We start from the raw sequence: 22226 nt of genomic DNA, 5'->3' as shown, positions 1-22226 counted from the left end.
TATTATTATGTTTATTTTCATCTAGTTATCCTCTGGAACTCATGTTATAGTCAGTTTCATTAAACCGAGAAACAGAAAAACAATGAAAGAACCCCTCCCTCCCGAAAGAAACGACAATTTTAGATGGGCTGATAGTAATTTTACCTTGAACCATTACATCAGGTGCTGAACGCTTTAACCTGATCAGTATGTTTATATCAGCAAAGCTGTAACAGTCTTGTAACAGTGACGCATATAGTATATATATATATATAGTGAAATGCATTACATTTTTCTTGGGATGGGAAGTATTTTTCGTTGTTACTTTGTCTTTATTTCTTAACTCCCCTTATACTGATATAGTAATTAATGATATTAATAAACAAATTGCTGTTTGCTTCTGTGTGGCTTTAAGAAAGAAAAGACATTAAATCACCTGACCCATAAATCATACAACAAGCTGACTAGATCAGACGGATTTTAAGAAAATTATTCCAGATGTCGCCTTCTGTGTAGTACAGGCAATCCTCACCATTGCGACTGTGAGCTTTGTCACAATCCAATACACGAAAAATATACCCCTCCAGAAGAATAAAACACGAGAGCGATCAACTCGATTTCTCCTCGAGTTTGCTGATATCTGTATCTGGTATTACACTGCCAGTTGTATCTGATTCTATTATGCTCGTAACATATAACGCCTGAATATGGATTTAAAAGAGTTGCAAATCAGTTTCAATCATAGTACATTCATCTAAGTGAAATTGGAAATGTATTGCATTTGTGAATAAAGCGGCTATATTGTCTTTATAATTTTGCAGGAACCGAGTCGACCATGGACATGAAAAACTGGTTGGTCATTGCTGCCTTACTTGTGATCTACAAACCAATCAGCATATCAGCAACCTGCCCAACAGAGTGTCGCTGTAATTCCACTATATTTGCAGTTGACTGCTCAAAGTCAAATCTCACTGAAGTCCCCACTGATATTCCAATCGACACGGAAGTACTGGATTTACACGAAAATTTAATAGAGATTATAGCCAATGATTCGTTTATTGGTTTAGCTAACTTGACTTTACTGCGATTAGATGACAATAAGATTCACACAGTGGAGCAAAATGCATTCCTAGATTTGGAAAAGTTGGAAGATTTAGATTTATCACAAAATGATCTTACCTCGCTATACTATGAGATGTTTGAAGGGTTAGATTCTCTTACTTACCTTAGGCTTTCCAAAAATAACATTAGTTCAATTGAAAATGAAACATTCAACAGTTGCAACGAAATGATAGAACTTAGATTGGATTATAATCAGTTAACAACCTTTACCATCAAAATGTTCGATGGTTTGGTTAAACTAGAAGAGTTACGTTTGTCATACAACAAACTTTCCGGAAGTGTAAATGGAAACTCCTTCATTGATTTAAAGAATCTTCAAAAGCTTTATGTAGATTCCAATAAGTTCAGTTCCATCGAACCGAGTGCATTCAACGGATTGGAAAAATTGATTGTTTTAGACTTAACGCTAAATGAACTAACACAGCTGACAGATGATTCCTTCGAAGGGCTATTTTCATTACAACGTCTAATTCTAAGTAAGAATAGAATAGAGATCATCGACAAAAACACGTTCCTCTCATGCCAGGAGTTGATAAAACTGGATCTGGCGTCAAATCGAATAAACACGACTGAGCCATTCAAAGGATTGGGAAAACTGGAAGATCTAGACCTCAATAATAACCAATTGAAAGAATTACCAGCAAACTCATTCCAAGGATTGAACAAATTAATATCACTCAGACTCAATCGTAATGAAATAAGTATTATTCAGCATGGAGCTTTCAATGACCTGCAAAAAGTGAGAGGTCTGACATTATCATTCAATAAGCTGATGTCCATATCTGAGAACATGCTAATCGGACTTGAAGAAGTTGATGTCGCCCATTTTGGGAGTAACCAAATTGATCAAATTAGCAAAAATGCTTTTCGTGGTTGTTGCTCAAAAGCTACAAATCTCGAACTGTACAATAACATTATTGAAGTAATTGATCCTGAATCTTACTACAACCTGACTGAATTAGTAAACATGGATTTTCACGGCAACTTGATCAAAACAATTCCAGGAGAACTGTTCCACGTCTTACCTTCCCTGAGTTACCTCGTGGTTACCAAGAACCCTCTCCACTGTGACTGTGACATGATCGAGTTCCGTGCTTGGACTGGATGTCATAACCCAAACCTAGAACATTATTGTAGCACCCCAGAAGAATACAACAAGAGAGCAATCAACTCGATTCCACTTGACGAGTTCGGCGACATCTGTGAATCAAGTTGCCAGGTTGATTCGGATTCTATATCTACGGTTGTATGGATCTGGATCGGTGTCGGCACTTTTGTTCTGGGTGTGCTGGTCACTATCATAATAGGAATGTTCGCGCGAAGAAAGCGTACCAAAGGATACGTGAGAAATTACGCAACATGAGCTTAGTATTGGCAATATAATATATTAGAAATCATTTCCAATGCATTGCGAGATCTCGCGTGACGGGCAATACAGTATGTGAAAACTTCAATGGATTATATTTTATTCTTTGATTCATGTTAATTAATTGTTTTTGTTGCATTTAATTGTAACAAGTAAAATTGTTTATGTAGTAAATTGCGCTATTGTTATTTCGTTCTTATTTCTAGCGTTGTATCTTGCCACCTGAAGTTTTACTATAATTCTCGAAAATGTTACTACAGCACAGGACAGCGCATAATAACTTTTCGAAAGAGGTAACTATCTAGTGATATAGCGCCACCAATGACAGTTTAGAGAAATATGCAAAAAAATAGCCTAGCGACTGGTAAATCGTTATTTTTTTACTGAGATGGTGCATCCAGGATTCACGAATATTCGAAAGTGTCGTCATCAGTTAGTGAAATTGGAATCGCTCGAATTTGACCTTGAAGTTCGTTTACTTATAGCCCAGGCTTGTTCTCGAGAAAACCTACACAAATACTGTAGCATCTGTAACATCTGGGTTTTTGTATTTCAATTTCCCGGGAGCAGGGGTAGTATGGCAGCTTAGTGCACACCTACATTCTCCTACATTCCCGGGTCATGGGGTGCATATGACTCGTGCATAAGATAACGATGTTGTCTTTACATCCAAAACACATGATAGAGATCCAAATAATCACAAAGGCCTGTAATTCGATTATTCTGCTTGAATATGTTTTTTTTGTTATATTTTTCTACAGATTAAATAATGCTTAATGAATTTAAGTTCGTTTTACTTTCCCAATTATCTGCTCATTTGATTACAGCCGCGTGAGTCCCAGTTTTGATATGTCAATTTCACTACCGTTCTTTCCACTGGTACTACTACAGAGAATCAGAGCGTTAACAAATTACGACAGGACAAAAATGAATGTTAGCAATCACACCATGAAAATGTTGATCTTCTATCAGATTTATCAACTTTAAATAACTGTTTATTTAAAAAAAATGTTTGACAATTTTGGGTGGAATAACATAGAACCGAATGTATCGCTTGATTTGACATGCAATCGTTGCTTGTGACAATATATATCTCCAAATACCCATGTCATAATATTTACTTTTGCGAGTTGCTGTCGATGTGATTACCAAATGCTATTAGTCTTTGTTTGTATCAAATGTAACATGAAATCGCAAAACCAAGAGAATAATTTAAGTGGCCGTGTGGGTTATGTACTCAAGTGATATTTGACAGTAATACAACATAGAGACGGGAGCTGGCGTCTCGGTCATTTTACATTACCGCAAGCAATAAACTAATCCATAACTTAACAAATATAATTGTATTACCGTCACACGTGACATATGTATAGAATTTCTAAAAAAAACATAACATCCTTAATTTTGTCAGACATTGATTTCAGTGGATGTATTACCATCTCATTTACTTGGTAAATTGAGTGATCAATTCACAAATTTGAAACCCACATATTCCGTGTTTGAAGACATACAAAGCGGATGAAATCAGGGGGGGGGGAAGTCTGAAATCAAACTGCGGCTACAGACAAGTTTCTCAGTATAATTATGCCAGTTTGTGTTAAAGTCCACTGCCAGACAAACAAATATTATTAGCATGTTCATTCACTGAAAAAAATATTTATTAAGAGAATAATAGTTTGATGTTGAGATATAAATTTTATTTTTCAAAAAAAAAAAACGTTAAAAGGTACAACATATTAATATCGTAACTAATGATGTAGCATTTCTTTCTATTTTCATGATATCTTTTATCGTTTTCGCTTCACGTATACGTCTGGCGGCAGCCAACTGATAAAGTGCATCAAGTATATCGATTCCTTGTTGGCCAATTTCCTGTAGTTTCGTGCCATGAAGGACATTGATGACGAACCATATAGAAACACTTCGGACCCTGTAATAACCAAACATCCACAAGTAAAACGGTAGTGTATGTTTATATGCTATGGTATATTCATACTTGTCCAATGATAAAGCAGTATTTATGCTATATTGTAATTCAGAAAAGTTAAGTAACTTACGTATCCATATTTCTTGTTCGAGGAGAGCGGTGTAATAGTTGTCGAATCGGACTTCGTCGGGAATTTTAACTGGATACGATGCGTCAGTTATGTCGGCTACTGTGACCACATTAGGAATATTAACTTCTTCTAAAACCGTCGTCATATACTTTACAATTGAAGATACAAATGATAATACATTAGTGTTATACTCTGACGTCATTCATAAAGCTATAATTGAGATATATTTGATGGTCTGAATATGCTCGAAATTAAATACGTCACGAATTTGTCACTATAATCGATGAAGTGTTATGAATTATCCCATGTTGCAACTTGAATATATGACGATATGTTCACAGTAAATATAGATGGCATGTGTTCTCACTACATGTATGCCGATGAATTTGTTCACATTCTGCGAAGTTTATTGCCATCGAAAATTTTCTGGAAAATCAATATATTTACAGTTTCAGTAACACAGCCGGTATAATGGGAAGACGAATACCGTCGAGATTTGGAAAATGTTAATTTTTGAAGTTTGTTTATGTAGTTCACATAACTACTGATGATGGCTGCAAACAACTATAACTTTACATGAAACATGTCTTCGTACTATACATAATCTATAAGTGATTTAGATACTGATATAATTCAATAAGATATATGCTAGAAACGTTTGGAAAGAGTAGATGACAACTATTGCGCAAAGAGTACAGTTATGAAAAAAAATAGCTCTTTTTATTTCTTGGCACTGAACCTTTTTGCTTTCTAATGTTTTATTTTTCTGAAACGCATTTTCTGGTATCAGATGTTTTAAGTGTAGTTTGTACGCTCAAAATCAGAATGCTACTAAGCCTTTAAATTTTACAAATAACAAACATTAATCAATTTTTGATAAGCAGCCATATTCATATCTGAATATCTATCAACATGTTATATCCTATATGCCATCTACATCATCTATTATCACCTCATCTGGAAAGCTCGGTAACGCATGCGCACATCGCATCCTCAAAACCAAAACATAGCCTAATGAAATTTGTATACGTCCTCAAGCCCAAAACATATTGTAATGACATTTGTACACGTGTTGTATACGTCATATGTCGAACACGACACGGATTGACCAATGTGGTTTTTAATACGTCTCACACACTAAAATGGCCGTTATTACCCAAACAATCTATCATTAGTGTATATGCAGACTGGTCAAGCGAAGTAGTGTAATAGACAGAATAAAATAAAATATATACATACCTTACTAAATGGGGGAAACGATACATACAGACACGACACGTTTCTCGCTACCATAAATTTTTTAACATCACCGGCAAGAACAGCAGCTGTTTTGGCTACGTTCTCGATTGTCGAGCTATTTCGGTAGTGCCTGTGAATGAATATGACATCTTCATTGCAGAAAAGTATTATTACAAATTAAAGTAGGGACACGTCGATCTAGTGGCAATGAGACATAGCGGAGCTACTTATTTGTGAAATGGTGTTGAAGACGAGGATGTGTACTGTACTCGCATTTCGTTTGTTTCCAGTGTTTACTCTTATTTGTAGCAAAAGTAAAACTGTATGATTGTTATTAGTAAATAACAAAATACAGCTCTACTATGTATCATTATTATCTCATAGGGCCGAAGATCGACAAAATGGAACCACACTCTGCGTGCACCAAAATTTGTATTTCAATTATTCAATTCCAGTGATAATGTTTTTTTGTTATGATATGCATAACTATTAGTAATTCGTCGACAGCTGTGTAAATTAGCACTACAAAATATAAAAAAAAACGTTGATGCATACCACGTTGTTCATATTATTGAAACACAAACACATAGGAATATATTATCATGAACAAACTGACATTAAATAGAAATCGTGTTTCGAAAGGCGAAGGACTCAATAATAATATTAGGTTACTAAGTCATGGTTTACACAAATCAAGTGACAGTAATCACTTTGCAAGGTTATTTAGTTTAGTGTAGTAGATTTCTGTCTCATATCACTAGTTACCAATAATGACGGAAATGGCCCTTGACATATGTGTCTTATCATGAATTTATCAGCAATTTCGCATTAAAATCATGAAGAGGTCCTGAATTTCGTGTGATATCAATGTAATCGTACGAGGGTGAAACAATAACGTCCCACTCCACGTAATTCAAACTTGTACATTAAAATATATTACTCTGTTGTAGAGGTTGTGTCGGAAAATCCAGTAGCCATATGGTACACGGACAACCCGACAACAAATTTATTTCATTAAATATATAAACTAATCTTGTGAGTTGGAGCCCAAATACAATAATTCCGAAATCTATTTTTAATCAAAATATAGTATTTTAATAAAAAAAAACATTTTAGATTACGTCAGAGAGACATTTTTTTTATTATGATGAGAGAGAACACTGCGATATCGCTTTCTAAAATTGGTTGACGGGTATTGGTATTGGACAACAAATATGTGGGGAACATATCTTTATGAATAGTTTTGTACATTTTACACGCCAAAATACATTTTTAAAATGTCAATATTCACACGAGAGACGAGCGTAAATGTATGTGCACGACGTTTCGAAATATTAATATGATACTACATATATCACGTATTTTTATAACGATTGGTGGTCAATATTCGTAATACTGGCAGGCTGACATACAAGGAAACCGAGATAGTTTATGTCCAAATTCATACAAGACAATATAATCTGGAATTCGCTCATTTCAAGACAGAAAGTTTTTTTATCAAATTTACACGAACTTGTTTTAACTTAAAGGTAACATCACAAAGAAATTGGCTACTACGCGACATAACTATATGATTAAAGCCGAGATACAAGATTTATTCTAATACATTTGATCAAAATTTATGATAGCAAAAAGTTCGATCAGGAGCAAGAGGTTTCGTTATTTAATTTTGGCTTCCGGATATCTCTTTCCAACAATCGCCACTCTAGATGCTTCTAAAATAGTAACGCGATGCAATGACTGCCCCAGGTCTTGATGATCGAAACTGACTGTTAATGTTCATGGACAGGTGATCACAGACATGAAATACGCACGTTACTTACGTTTCCCCCGACTTGTTCCTCCAATGCATTGCAATGTAAGGGTCGCCATTGCAGATACTGTGGGAGACCAGATCGGCTAGATGTCTCATTTGAGGGGTTCTTACCAGGTGTCTCTCAACAAGACTGATGACGTCCCTCGGAGCGCGTATTCTCGTCATTCGCTCAGGTTCAAAGAGCGCCAAACAACGTACGTGTCTAGCAGTTTGGTTACGTTCTTCCACTGCTTCGGGAGTTTGTGGAATCGCCTCAATACCAGGAAGTGTTATACCATATCGAGATGAGAATCTAGAAGTTCGTAGCCTGTATTGTTTAATGAAGTCATCTTTTGACAATTTCGGTGTTTCCTTCGGATAATTCATTATAATTGTATCAACCGTACTATTACATTTAAAGCGAAACTCTTCCACTGAAATAATTGGCACCACTTCTTTTATTTTATCAACATCAAAGGTAGTATTGAGAAATTTTGTTTGACGCGCGTATTCTTTACCAGACGACCCGTGACTTACGAACCACATCTCCACCACAGTTCTGTTTTCCATGATAGCGTACTTAATAAGTCCCTTGAAAGCATCGTATTGACAGTTTGGGCCATTTGGGTCGTCGTGAATGGCAATTACCCAACGTTGTCGTGAGTCTAACATCTCTGGCATTGAATCCTACAGAAATAGAAAAGTGTGCATTACAAAAAAACCTTATTTGCAAATGGCCACCCAAATCTCACTGGCAGCGAGAGAGCCACGAGACTTGTGATTAACCATCGGATAATGGTTACGCAAATAGTGGGCACGATAATGATAGGAATAGAACACGTTTTGAAGGGCAAAATTAAATCTCGTCTCTCTCGATTACCTCATGGATGGTTGAACTTTCAGATGAGTGGTTTGCTTTCAATTTGATAGGCTGCGTCATCTTGGTGGTCATTGCTGCAGTGGTGATATGATGATCTTGGTAAGCATCTTCTTCCACGGAGTTTTCAGGAACTTCACGTAACGTTTCAAGTGTAGTATCGATTCCTTTTGCTAGCATATTCGATGGTCCAGTCCTTCGCTGCTGTGGTTTGGGCGACAGCAGCTGGGGTTTTGAGATGTCGTACATAACCTTGTAAAATAGACAGAATAACACTGGCACCACACACAAGACGTATCTATTCACCCACTGTAGCATACTTTAGAAAGGTATATAAAATAAATTAAAAATATATAGTATGACTAAAACTTATTATAAGCACAGTGATTTAGCAATGATGCTTTTGTCAATGGCTTCTGATGATGCCTTTGTCTTGCTTTATGTGCGTGTAATTAAAATATATGTTTTTTTCTTCAAAATTTACGACGGCATTTCGTAAACTTTCAATGCCCGGATATCTACATACAACGTCTGTAACATGTTCGGAGTCAAGCAAGCGGGAAGTCAAAAACTCGGCATTTCGTTATGGAAAATGTTATCTATATGAGTACTATGACAGACAGATCACGAAGTCGGGATGTCGGATGATTGAATTACGGTTCCGAACTGAAATGCAAAGTCTTCGATGAACGTAGTACAAGGCGAACCTGGTGTTTATAGAAAGTGTATTGACTGAATAAAGTCAGACGGATAGATCAGATACGTTATTTTAAATACCAAGACAACTTACCTCAAATATTTAGTTAAAATATGGTCCGAGTTATGAACCACAGCTAGTATAGACAATATTTCCGTTATCCGGTATGGTCACGTGATATCTAATCCATTTCTGTATAACAGCGGGGTTTCAATTATGAAAAATATATTGGATGGGATTGCTATATGATCTTTGCATACAATAGGCGTAATCGTGACACTGTTATTTTGGAAACTTTTAATATTTATTATTGACAGCAATTTTTAAGATGTGTTTTTACGTTATACTGTAGTTCAAAATATAACAGACTAAAATAGTCACTGATTGAAATAGTCATTCGAACAAAAAAAGGGTCTTAAACATTCAATATTATATTGTTTCAATATAACACAACTGCTGCGATATTGTTTTAGTCATTAATGGAGTTGCGCCCTCTATGTTATCGTATATTTCTGTCTGGGCTACATGAATGACGTCGCTGGAAGTAATAGGAAAAAAATAACGTCATTTAAACGAATTCGGGCGGGAATTTAGGTCTTGCATATAGATAAATGATAAGCAAATATTATTACTGATATTTATACCCTGAAGTTATACCTTTTTGGACAGGAAATAGGAATCATATTTATAACACGACAATCATGAAAAATAACTCATTTCAATGGCACGCCCCAATAGGTAATTTGTACGCAGTGTCCCCGGGTAAATATCACGCGTTCGATGTGGTACACACGACGGCGGACGTTAATGTTTATTTGGGGGGGGGGGGGGAAATAAGTCCACTTGTCTCTCTGAGAGGAAGATTATGTTAAATCAAAGCTAATTTCAGTTAAAGTAATCCGTAATCGCTGATTGACTCCTCACGTTTCACAAAAACCGGGAAAGTGTTCGAGGTTCTTCGTGTCTTCCTATGCAAAGGGGTTTTCACACACAAACGACAAGCACGGTTGAATTTTATTAGCGGATGGCTTAACGAAAATTTTGTTATTTTTACCCCAGATTTGTAGGAAACGGATTTGTAGTTTTTCAACTTGTCTCTTTATTTATATTTTAAGACGTATTCAAAATGGCTGTCCGCGTATAGTAAATAATCGCATTTATATTATTATTATTATTATCATCTGCTCGCTAGCTGTGGATATCACGTTTGATATGTGTGTAACCTCACACGAATTATTAGGAAATAGAACCAATTAGCAAAAAATGAATATACCCAATATTGTGTCATGGAAAATAACATATTTATTTATAACTCAAAGTACGCGTCAAAACAAATTATATAACGTTTAAAATTCATGATTTTTAGCAGACATGTATGTGACCGTGACATTGACAAAACCTAGTGCCTCTAACGACAAAACACTTTTGTGACGTAAATAGATGACAAGATGGCCGACCACAATGTCGATAATTATTCGTGTATCACCAACCAATGAAATTTACCGCATTCTGGACGGATGCATAACAAAGGCAGTCGCCGTTTTGAACTACATTAATTGATATCTTTGGTACAATTTTAGGTGAGCCATATACGCATATCAATATACACTGTCTTCCCATCATTGGTCGATTACCGCCTTCACATGACACGAGTCGTGGAAATCTTCTCAATCTCTTTAAATACTGTTTTCACTGACGGAGTCAAATTGTTTATGTTTTTCCCAACGAACCAAATTAGAAATTTACGCCCGAGAAGAGATTCAGCAAATGCTAATCTGTCCTTTATTTTTAGCATTTAATGCGTTCATTTAATCGACACGCCATCTGCCTTCCATGTGACAAATTCCTCTAATTGTATAACCTCTTGGTCAGTATGAATTCCATAACGAACAGCAGACACAGACCAAGACGAGTGTTGTGTTGCCAGGAACACCTTAGCTCCTGTGAATAAATAACATATAAACGTTAAAATAATACTCCTCACATATTATAATAATACTTTCTCAGTTAGTTTTCAACATACTTCATTCAAGCCTATGTATAAGTCACATTTAGTGACCCTATAACTGATTGCACTGTCATAACGTCACCGACATAATATGTTAATCACTTACTAGAACAAATTTCTTGCTCCAAGATAGAAACCATATATCCATCATCATGGACCTTGACTATGTCTGGATAATTCTTGTCTGAAATGTCAGATAGGGTTTTCACTCTTGAAATACCGGCCTTTCTCAAAATGGCCACCATCCTCTGAAAAACAACAACAATCAATTGCTGGTAGCTTCAATTGATTTGTAATCTAGTGACGTCAATATATAATCAAGCTGATTTTTGCGACAATCAATACAGATAGATCAGTAATCATGGTCATTAGGAACAGTATAATGTTGACATATGTTGTTATCCATAGTTTGAGCCTGTATATATGACGATGCGCGACTATTTATTGGTTTATACCTGAAACTTTCAGAAATAATCATATGTATTTATTAGTCTTCACAAAATACGCAGATGATATTTGATAGCGGTCAAGTGATACATATTCCGCCCAACAGACTGGTTTGGCCACATAAATGCCAGAAAGTTGATGGATGACAACACCATTATGTAAAAACGGATGGAATTTATATGATTCTGACTGAAGAAAAACTGATTGATAGATTGTTGGAAGGGAACTTTGAAGATTTCTATCTTACCCGAGCAAATGGCGGCATTGCTACATAAATACAACTAATACTACGGTTTTCCATAAAATTGCGTATATCTATGGCCAGACTTTGTGCCGTGCGATTGACAGCATCTATTCTGTCTATGTTGTCACAGGGTTTATTATCACGTCCACATCTAGAAAAAAACAAACTTACGTTTGTATATTATTTACATAAACTATGTACTACGATGAACATAAAAGTATATAAGATGTTCTGTAACACGACGTTTATTTTTGATTTTTTTTAGATTATTAAAGCGGGAGGGTCGTCACCTGCGCACGCGCGGGAGTTGAGTCCCAAGCGAAGATAACAACCACGTTGTTTGTAAACAATGACACGATATGGCCATCTGATGCATGCGCAGGTGACGACTCCCCTGTTTTAAGTATTTTGTACGCAGCTACATTCCGAGTTTTGAACTAAGTGAATTTGAATTAGATGGTCCGCAAAAGAAACACTAGAGAGTTTCAGGTTTATTATATTGTGATGATAGGTTATACTTAAGAAGGACTCTGTGAAGCAAAGTGGTAATAACTATAATTGGTTCGAATGATATTTCAAAGGGAAAGAAACTGCTCCTGATCGAATTCCATTATTTACCGTGTGTAATTTGTTACTTAAGTATTATAATTTCTTTTACTATTTTCAATGCATTCAGCGCGTTTAAAAAAAAAACCGGGTCATGCCTATGAGTACTTTTATGTAGTTTTCTCAAGAATTAAACTGTTGCCTTGTTTATTTGTTTAGAACTTTTCCTCGTCAACTAGAAACACGTTTGTTCAATTACAACACGACCCGAAATTTAAACCTTGCATCTTCAAAACAAACAATTGCTGGTGTCATCCTTTTTGCATTGTGTTACTTAACAACACATAGTGAAAAAAACACACATCTACTATGGATGGTAAAATTGGGATAAGTTTCTTTTTCATATTTGAATAATTAAATCAATCACATTTAAATCATGACAATAAAAACAAAAACAATGGGGTAATCATGAAGTGGTAGGTTTTAATTATATAAGGGGTGTCTGTATTCCTACGGAAACAGATGGTTCCGATTTATGTTAAGAATTGACTGGTGGAATGTAAAATTGGCGTAACATATCCAGCTACGAACAGGAATTTAACACCCATACCACACTGTATGTAGTGATGCAGTGGTGCAACAAGTCAGATGTCCACATATAATATAATAACTGAACGAAGATGAGCCATGCAGTTGAATATGTGTAAATAATTGTAGCAGTGATGTATGTAATAATATCATAATCCTAATACGATTCCTGCCAAAGTATATGTGTTGCATTGTTCTGGCAAATTGTGGTGGCATGGTCTCCTAGTTGACTTACTTAAATAATTATAGTAATATAAACTAAATATATAGTATACAATAAAAGTACAGTGTAATTACAAAAATGTACAAGTTTCTTCTGCTTGCAAGCTTGCATCACTTTCGATTCTATGTCTCAGTAATTGCATTTCATTACATGTACGTGATACCTAGTTTCAGCCGAATTTGAATTTTTACGTATTTTTGGTTACTTCTGCGTGGGTTTCATGTAAATCTTCTTTATTGCGCGAGAAATCAAACTTTAAATAATATTTTTTTTTATCAATTTGTACACAGCGTCGCATACAAATTTAAAGTAAAACATGAAAAATACTTCTCAACGCTTTACATTTTCTTCCACGCCGCCATGTGTTCAATTCCCAATAGTCGAGGTTTTTTGTTTGCTTTGTCGTTTAGATATTCTCATCCTCATATCCTCATGTAATTGATAACCATTTCGAGCTTCGAGGTAATAAGTAGCAAACCACCATTTTCATGATAGATAAAAGATCGTTTGTGATTGGCTGACATGCGTACATTAAAGACCGAACCGAGTTTATATATTCACTGACATCCTGTAACATTGAATTAATTAAAAACTTACATTTCCCCTGATCTATTTCTCCAATGCAGTGCCACAAATGGATCACCATCACAAATTTTCTTTTCTACATCATCAGCAATTTTCTTAATAAGAGCAGGTCTTTCAAGATGACTATCAACCTTCCTGAATAGCTTGAGTACTCGAGGTGGTTCCCATCTCGTACTTAGAAATCCCAAACATCGCGTCTTAGGCGGGTTTGTAAATAATGCATTTGCTGATTGTTTACTTTGAGGAATCGCCGAGAAATCTGGCAAAATAATCTTGTATCTTTTTTCTAGTTTCTCTTTCACCTTTGCATATTTACTGACAAACAGTTCCAGGTTTGTTCGTATGAAAGGATGCATCAATAAAACGTCAATGGTACTGTTGCAATCTCTTTTGAATTCTGCTACCGTTGCCACGTCGACTATTTCATTTAGCTTCTCTATGTCAAACGTTTCATTCAAAAACCGTGTTGACCTGGCTGCCGGCGATGACCAGTGAGTTCTGAACCAGTTTTCTACCACAGTTCGGTTATAATAAAGCGCGAAGAACACGCCTCTACGGAAAGTACTGTAGTATACATTAGGGCCATTATAATCAAAACGTAATGGAAAAATGTAATATCTCTGAGTGTGTTTAGCCTTGGGTGAAGTACCACGTACCTACAGAGTTAACAGTTAATAGTTAATAGAAACCGCGAACACCATTTATTGAACATACAAGTATTATGTGTCGAGACAATATTATAATTCGGTTTGTGCATTTTTTAATTAGTCACTGTTAGGCCGTGATTGTATTTCGGGCATTTATAAATAATAATTAAATGTTTTTGTATCATTAGATCATTAAAAGAGCTCGTTTACATTATACGCAAATTTACACAGGTGTGTCGCTGAACACCGAGACAATTCAACACCAAGGCTTTACTAATAAATAAGAGCTATGAAGACGACGAGCCCATTGGTTTGGTCATGGGAAATGGACACCTGTCTAGAAATGTGTATTTCAGTTTACTATTGATAACAACACCGTAAATGTTGCTACTGTCCCTGAATTTATGACAGGTATATGGCATTTTTTAGGTTGAAACATTACCAGGTTGAGAGTAGTACATAAATTAAATAATTTGGTAGATGGGATGGTATTGATATGCTGTTGACTGATTAAATATTTGAATTTGGTAAAATCAAAAAACATAAAATTATATTCTGAATAAAGTGATGCGATGTCATGTCAGATTATGCATTTAATGACGTCACCTTCGAGGGTCGGCTAGTTCGACAAATTGCATATATACCGTAATGTTTACAAACGAGTTATTAGTTCGATATTCACTTTAATGAAACATGTATCACCGTAAAACGTTAAGTGATATGTTTTTTGTTGTGTTTACAGTGTTCTTAATTGTCACCATATTTTCAAAAACATTAATACACTACTATTTTGATTGAAATCAAGTTTGTGGATGTTTTGAAATATAAAACTTGTATTTGAGAAGCGTGGTAAATATATACACTTCATCGCCGTCAGAAAATGGACCGTTTGTCCTTCTACGTTCCAATTTGTTAAATTATTTTTTTCCGTGAGTGTAATGGAAGACAAGGATGAGTTGTACAATAACCTATTGTCCGAAATGTCCGAACTTTTATATTAAGTGTATGTGATCACTTATTGCTTATGCTGTTCATATCCATACCCGCATTTCAAATTCTTCTCGAACTAATCGCTCTTTTGTGTATGGATAGTTGACAAACATTAATTAAAACCTGTCCAAAACTTCTCAGCCAATCAGTATGCTTCATTTTCAGGCTTTAACAACAGTAAATGCCTGGTTTTAGACTATGACTTGCAAATCAAGTCAAGTTCCCGGGTTTGTATCTAGATCTGTTTTATTAACATCTATGATGTGCACATCCCGGGGTATTTATATAGGTCATGTGACTTTGATATTTCGTCAAAGACTCAGAGTTTATCTTCGAATTCGAAACACTGAAAGCGTATTTGAGTACGCATCTAGATCTTTGGGCTATCCCGAATTTAATCATAAGTTGATCATTATGCGAAAATGGTCATAGTCATAGCAAGTTATTAATATGCAAATTTAATAATTTAATTTGTTGCAAGCAACATACTCCGGTATACAGATTATAGATGGATTACAGAACAAACTATGCATTGTACTAAATGACTCGGATAATTAATCAATCCGAAGGTATGTGTTCGTAAATAGCAATTATAATCACCACGACAATATTCAAAATGGCTGCAAAACCACAGGGAGCCCAGGAACTATAATCAACTGTACGCAGTCCCTATGAGCGGAGGGGGGGGGGGGTTCGGCTGATATATTGTGTAAGAAATAGACAAGGGATGAAGGCTCCGGCGAGATCATATTTTTAAACTGGAAAAAGCAGACGAACTGAATGAAAAATAAAATCTATAAAAAATACCAGGTTGAAGAATATTAGTTGCTCTTTCAAATTTCGCCAAAGCCTTGCCTATATTTTACCGATTACTGCAGAATAAATCAGGAAAACTACACAAATATACTCCATTTATGAATAATTAACGGTTTGCCCAAACGCACGGCACAGTTGGAGGCGTGGCCTGTTCAGAATTTGTCAAGAACCAATCCCAAGACTGGTTACGAACGATACCGAGTTTACGACTCGATTTATAGCGTCGCTCAACTGGTTCCATACAGAACAAGGAAAGGTTTATAGCTTTGCTACCAGACACACTTTCAATAGCCCACGTGTTCCCTATAAATAGTCCTAGATAGGATGATATACTCATCGTTATTTGGACGGCAATGTGTTGAGGAAACTGAGATTATATGGGTAGCCTTGCGTCAGGTTATCCCACTGCGTTATTACGTGTTCTCACCTGAGAAATGTCTTCGTATTTTGACGATCTGGATACCGAGTCTTGGTTGGACTCGTTGTGCTTTCCATTGTCCTTCTCCGTTCTATTAACATAAACCAAATGCCAATCTCTCTCACCCACGTTGGCACCGGTCATATTGGCGTGGGCTGCTGTATTTGACAGATCGTTTGTTGTGCCACGGATGGTGGCACCGCTAATGTTCGTCTGTCTGTTGCCTTCGTTGTTTTGGTAATTAGTAATGCTATACGCCGGTTTCAATGCAAAATAACTCAGAAACGGCTGCAGTATATCCATGACAACACGTATCTCAAGTATTGAGAAACACACAAAAAACAGGAGTGTTAGCTGTAGAACCCGTGTCATTGCTCAGCGATTCTGTTCGGTAACTAATATAATACAATCCGCAAATTATTCGCTCCAATAATCACACTAGCTGTTAGCGGCAGTCTGCATCAACATCAACATCGTTTATATTTAAGCCAGCAGCAGCAACTAAATTTAGTTTTAACAAAATATACTAACTCTCGTCAATACTGATGGCAACTAAATTACATATTTTGTATGTGTATTTAAATAAACACAACGTGCATTAAAAGGCACGAGCGGTGTATCAACAGGTATGTTTTTGTTAAGACAATTTATATTAGAATACGACTATCACGTTGGTCGCGACGCAATTTCACTATTGAACTAACTCATTAATACACATTTATTCTCATTGATTCAAAACGTTTTTTTTTTTTGTGATTTCAGTTTTTAAAATATATTAAACACGTTATGGCTCTAGTTTATGCCATACCAAAACAATTACTGCAAACACATATACTAGCATTATCCAACTGAATATCCCATAACTGACATTGCTTACAAAGATCAAGTTAACGGCAACAATAATTCTGAACATTTGCAGTTTGCCCACGAACCGAGCATGTTGCCGAGCTCTGATACGCGTGTATTTCGACGTGTATTGTGTTAACACAAATATAGTACTGTTGAATAGCACGTCCCGTGTTCACGTGACAGGAAGAACCCAATAATTAGCATAACAAATGATTAACATATTATACGTACAAAAGTAAATTGGGATATACCGCAAATTCTAATTGTGTCGATCATGTGTCGTTATAATAGTAGTTTTGTTATTACAAACGAATTACGTTGATATTGGGTTGAGGAATTACAGTTTATTATTTTGAGGGAAGCAGCTGTAACAGAACATGCGCACATATGACAGAAATGCACACGGATAAACAGAAACCGATTTTATACTGTACATTCAGTTATTTTTAACATAATATATTAATGTAATATATATATTTTAATATAACTGAATATGTTTATAAATCGATTTAATTATTTTTACACAGATCTCTATTTCGGTTTGGGTAGGCGTGGGACCTTAATGATCTTTATCTTGGTCGCTATGACAATGTGTCAGATCGCGTGGTAAAGGTCGTACATCTGCTACACCTTGCAGGCGGCAGGGCAATCCCACGTACAGGCCTGTAAACATCGCTGGTGGAATGGACGTGCTCTGCGAGCATATCCTAAAGATATACGCTATCACAAGTTCATAACTATTTATTTAGAGACTGACGTCGTTATTATCGCTACCGTGACCGTTAATTTTAGTTCGCTACACCCCAGTGTCAGAAAGACCGTAGAATTCACTACAGGGGTAATTATGCACAGTCTTCATAAAATGCCGACCTTTGAGTTGTTTCCTATTACAAAGGCACGGTCTTCTGATTTCAACCTCGGTCACTTTTTTCGTATTTCACTGCCCATTATTGTGAGTTATAAATCACCACTGTCAGAATTGGAGGTTTTCATGACGTCATAGCTTTATCTTATTACACGATAATATACCGTAAACCTCTATTCGAAAAATCATTTCAATAAAAGATCTCTTATTTAACGAAATTTGCATAATTCTAGATGTCTTGGTGCAGATTTATAACAATTGAAAACCACTTAGTGTCTATATAGACCAATCTACATTAAATATCATGTTTCAAGTCAAATTTCTATGTTCTTATAAAGTGTTCTATGTGCATACGACCTTGTTCTCATGAACTTCTGAGATTTGAATGTAGATCACTGATATGTACGATGAAACAATGATAAAGTTTTACTGTGTTACTGTTCGAACTCTGGCTCACATAACGGCAGTCTGACAGACACGCTGCCCATTGTGCTAACTAAAATAAAATTCAGAGAAGGGATTAGATGCAGTAGGATATTCGGCTTCCTCTCATACATTATTTTCACATTCCCCTCATCCAAGATAAGGATTTTCAACACAATAGGTGATTTTCCGTACAATTGCGAGATCTCGCGAGATGCATGAAAGACGCGCGTCGAACGTCTGCCGCAAAAATCGAACGATTTGATTTTGAACTAGAATTTCTTTATTTCGTAGCTTACATTGACCGGCCGATCTTCGACAGAGGAATATTGCTTCCGAATACCCTTACTTAATCGAAATTGCCTACCATCAAATGTGGACAGCACATCATTAAGCATGGAAATGTCCCCGAATCCCACGCGATGTTGACGCCACTACGACGCTATGACCTTTGTTTGTCCTGTTTTTACGTTCGATTTCACGCATAATGCGTGATTCTCGCAGTGAACGGAAAATGGTCTATTGTTAAACCGGTACTGCTGTATGGGGCTGAAACATGGCGAACCACCGTAAAACACTTTCTAGAAAGATCCAGATGTTCATAAATGTTTTCATAGGAAGAATACTGAAAATACGGTATCCAGATATGATTGATCAGCAACCAGGAGTTGTGGGAAAGAATGAGTCAACAGCCCATATTTCAAAGACGTTGACGTTGGCTGGGACATACCCTACGAAAACCAATTCAAAACATCGCAAGGGCAGCACTGACATGGAACCCACAGGTAAAAAAAGAAAACGGGACCTTCCAAAAAAAAAAACACCTAGCAACGGAACCTAGAGGATGATGTCCGGAAGCTGGGCTATACCTGGGAAGAAGCGGAAAAACTGGCACAGGACCGGCCTGGTTGGAGGAATCTTGTTGGTGGCCTATGTCCCAAGAGGGATGATAGGCATAACTAACTAACTCATCCAAGATGGCGCTGTGAATGATCGAATTAATTATTGTTTAAATATCAATTTAAGCAAGGAAGGGAATGCACGCAATAATTATATTTAAGTCAGTATCTCTGTCCGAGCATTGTTATCACGCTATATGGGCAGTGCGGAGTCTTTTAATTATACCATGAACTGTCATGGAAATTAAATACACGTGTAGTGAACGCGTATATTTCAGTCACGCGTAGACTTCTCATTTCAAGTTCAGCTTGATACATCATTTGAATATAATTACTAAATTTCGATCGATCTTATGAGTTTATCAAATATTATATAAAACAAATAAACGAATACACTTGGCTATCCAAGCGTTAGATGATCAGAGAAAGATACGAATAACATTATCTGAGAACTTAAATTAAAAATATGTTAAGCTTGTTTAGCGTTGCGGTTTCCCGATTGAGCTAGCTATTATACACGCACCAATTTTTATATAGTAAAAGCTAAACTACAACCTGTGTAAAAAGTTGCACATTGGAAGAAGATTTCTAGGTTTGTTATGATCGATTGTTATTTTGAGGTTCACTAAATCATAGTGAATTACCTAAATACCTAGATTATTTAAACTAATTCAAAAATGCTTCTCAGTGCATTCGCATTGAGAAAATATATCCCGTTTTGAATGTGCAAATTTAAAAGAAATCACCGAGATAGTATTGCAATGTAGTCTGTAGGAAAGACGGTGAAACTCAAACTGCAACTTTTCGAACAATGCCGCCAAATGTTGTGTCCCAAGCAAGAAACAATTTAAAAATCGTCTTTTGTACAAAGAAATTCGCGCTAATCAAATATTTAAAAAGACAGTTAAATTTAACCAAAAGTTAAATTCTGCCTAATAGTGCAGTGCAAACAAAACAGCTTGACTGACAAATATGCAAATAAATTTATTATACCTTTGAAGTGAAGATTACACAGAGTGTATATAAACAAAAGTAATTTAGCACATGTAGCTTGAACTAGTCCTTGACTGTCAACACAAAACTTATTAACAATATCTAAATATCTGATGTTAAAGCGGGAGTCACCTACGCATGCGTCAGGTGGGCATAGCGTGTGATTGTTTACAAACAAGCGTCTACCCATGAGCCTTTGCGTTTTAGCCTGTGTTGTTATCGTCGCTTGGGACTCAATTCCCGCGCTTGCGCAGGTGACGACCCCCTCGCTTTAAAATCAACGACAAATGTTATTCAAACTTTTTGTCAACGAGATACGAACTCATATACCACATACCAAGCAGATCTTGCATGTATTCAAGTAACAACATTTTTACGTGTGTAAGGCATATTCATTTTTGCCCTGTGACTGTTTGGCAGAGGTGGTAGCCGAGAAGTAGTGGCGGACTTGTCTAATCATATTTTTGGCAATATATTTTATAATATTGTTCGGTACCTGTAGACCTATAGTCGAATTATGGTTTATCATAAAGTGAATATGCTAAGTTTGCAGGACACATGTACACAGCAGTATTTGTTTTATGAAAGATCAAAACCACTAATACGCATGCATAGTGATTGTCATTGTACGTACTAAAACAACCATTGCACATGCGTATTTGATAGTTTTGTTTGTTTCAACGAATGAGTTGAGTGTTGCTCAGTGATCCGGTTTTTGTATTTGAAAGGACGCACACCAAAGGAGACTTTTGATGAAATGAAAGAAACTTATGGTGATGATGCCCCGTCATATGATCTTGTAAAACGCTGGCATCGTGAATTCAAACATGGCCGGAAGTCTGTGGAAACAGCTTCCAGACCTCGTCGTCCCCTTCTGCCATTGATGAGGCATCTGTCCGTCAAGTTGAGGCAGCCATATTGGAAGATCGACGCATTACTGTTCGCCAATTAGCCTAAGAGGTCAAAATTAGTACATGGTCTGTGGAAACTATCATTCATGACCATTTGCATATGCATGAGGTGTCATGTTGCTCACACCTTTCCAGAAGCAAGAACGCGTCGAGTGCCCGAGGATGAATTTGGAGATGTGCCAAGAAGATGCTTCAAAGTTTTTCAAAAGACTGATTACACAGGATGAAACTTGGGTCCATCACTATGATCCAGAGACCAAAGCCCAGTCAATGCAGTGGAAACACTTGGACTCACCACCTCCTAAGAAGGCAAGGGTGCAGTCCTCCGCTGGCAAGGTCATGCTCACAGTCTTCTGGAACCAGGACGGAGTAGTGATAATAGATTTCTTGGAATAGGGTACCACAATTACAGGAGCCTATTACACTTCACTTTTGATGAAATTAAGAGAAGATATTAAAATCAAGGTGCGGGGCAAGATCAGCAAAGGTATTCTCCTCCTGCAGGACAACGCTCCGGTCCACAACTCGCATGTCGCCAGATCAGAAGCACGGGCGTGTGGCTATGAAATCCTCCCCATCCCCTTACTCTCCTGACCTTGCACTCTCTGATTTTCATTTCTTCCTAGCCATGAAGTTGTTTTT

At 36.4% G+C, this 22226-nt stretch overlaps 3 protein-coding genes across 3 annotated transcripts; 1 reads left to right on the top strand and 2 right to left on the bottom strand.

Annotated features, from left to right (window-relative positions):
- The first annotated feature begins 814 nt into the window (after positions 1-814).
- On the top strand, positions 815-2666 carry LOC100377571 (uncharacterized). Its single transcript, XM_006816789.3, has one exon. The coding sequence runs from the start codon at positions 815-817 to the stop codon at positions 2462-2464; it is 1650 nt and encodes a 549-aa protein (XP_006816852.3). The 3' UTR covers positions 2465-2666.
- Positions 2667-4142: 1476 nt separating this feature from the next.
- LOC146746606 (uncharacterized) lies at positions 4143-9337 on the bottom strand. The gene is made up of 6 exons (XM_085498476.1): positions 9226-9337; positions 8439-8754; positions 7587-8245; positions 5764-5893; positions 4525-4672; positions 4143-4397 (listed from the first exon to the last, which is right to left on the bottom strand). Exons 2-6 carry the CDS (start codon positions 8751-8753, stop codon positions 4255-4257), a joined length of 1395 nt encoding a protein of 464 aa, XP_085354602.1. The 5' UTR covers position 8754; positions 9226-9337; the 3' UTR covers positions 4143-4254.
- A 1074-nt stretch (positions 9338-10411) lies between these two features.
- On the bottom strand, positions 10412-17019 carry LOC100377725 (uncharacterized). The gene is made up of 5 exons (XM_002734989.4): positions 16654-17019; positions 13786-14429; positions 11835-11982; positions 11247-11388; positions 10412-11073 (listed from the first exon to the last, which is right to left on the bottom strand). Exons 1-5 carry the CDS (start codon positions 17014-17016, stop codon positions 10937-10939), a joined length of 1434 nt encoding a protein of 477 aa, XP_002735035.3. The 5' UTR covers positions 17017-17019; the 3' UTR covers positions 10412-10936.
- Between the last annotated feature and the right edge of the window lie 5207 nt (positions 17020-22226).

This window comes from Saccoglossus kowalevskii, chromosome 4, assembly GCF_978046115.1.
Source record: "Saccoglossus kowalevskii chromosome 4, keSacKowa6.1, whole genome shotgun sequence".
Classification (NCBI taxonomy): domain Eukaryota; kingdom Metazoa; phylum Hemichordata; class Enteropneusta; family Harrimaniidae; genus Saccoglossus; species Saccoglossus kowalevskii.
The sequence above is the reverse complement of the archived record's forward strand: the minus strand, read 5'-3'. Positions and strand labels throughout refer to the sequence as shown.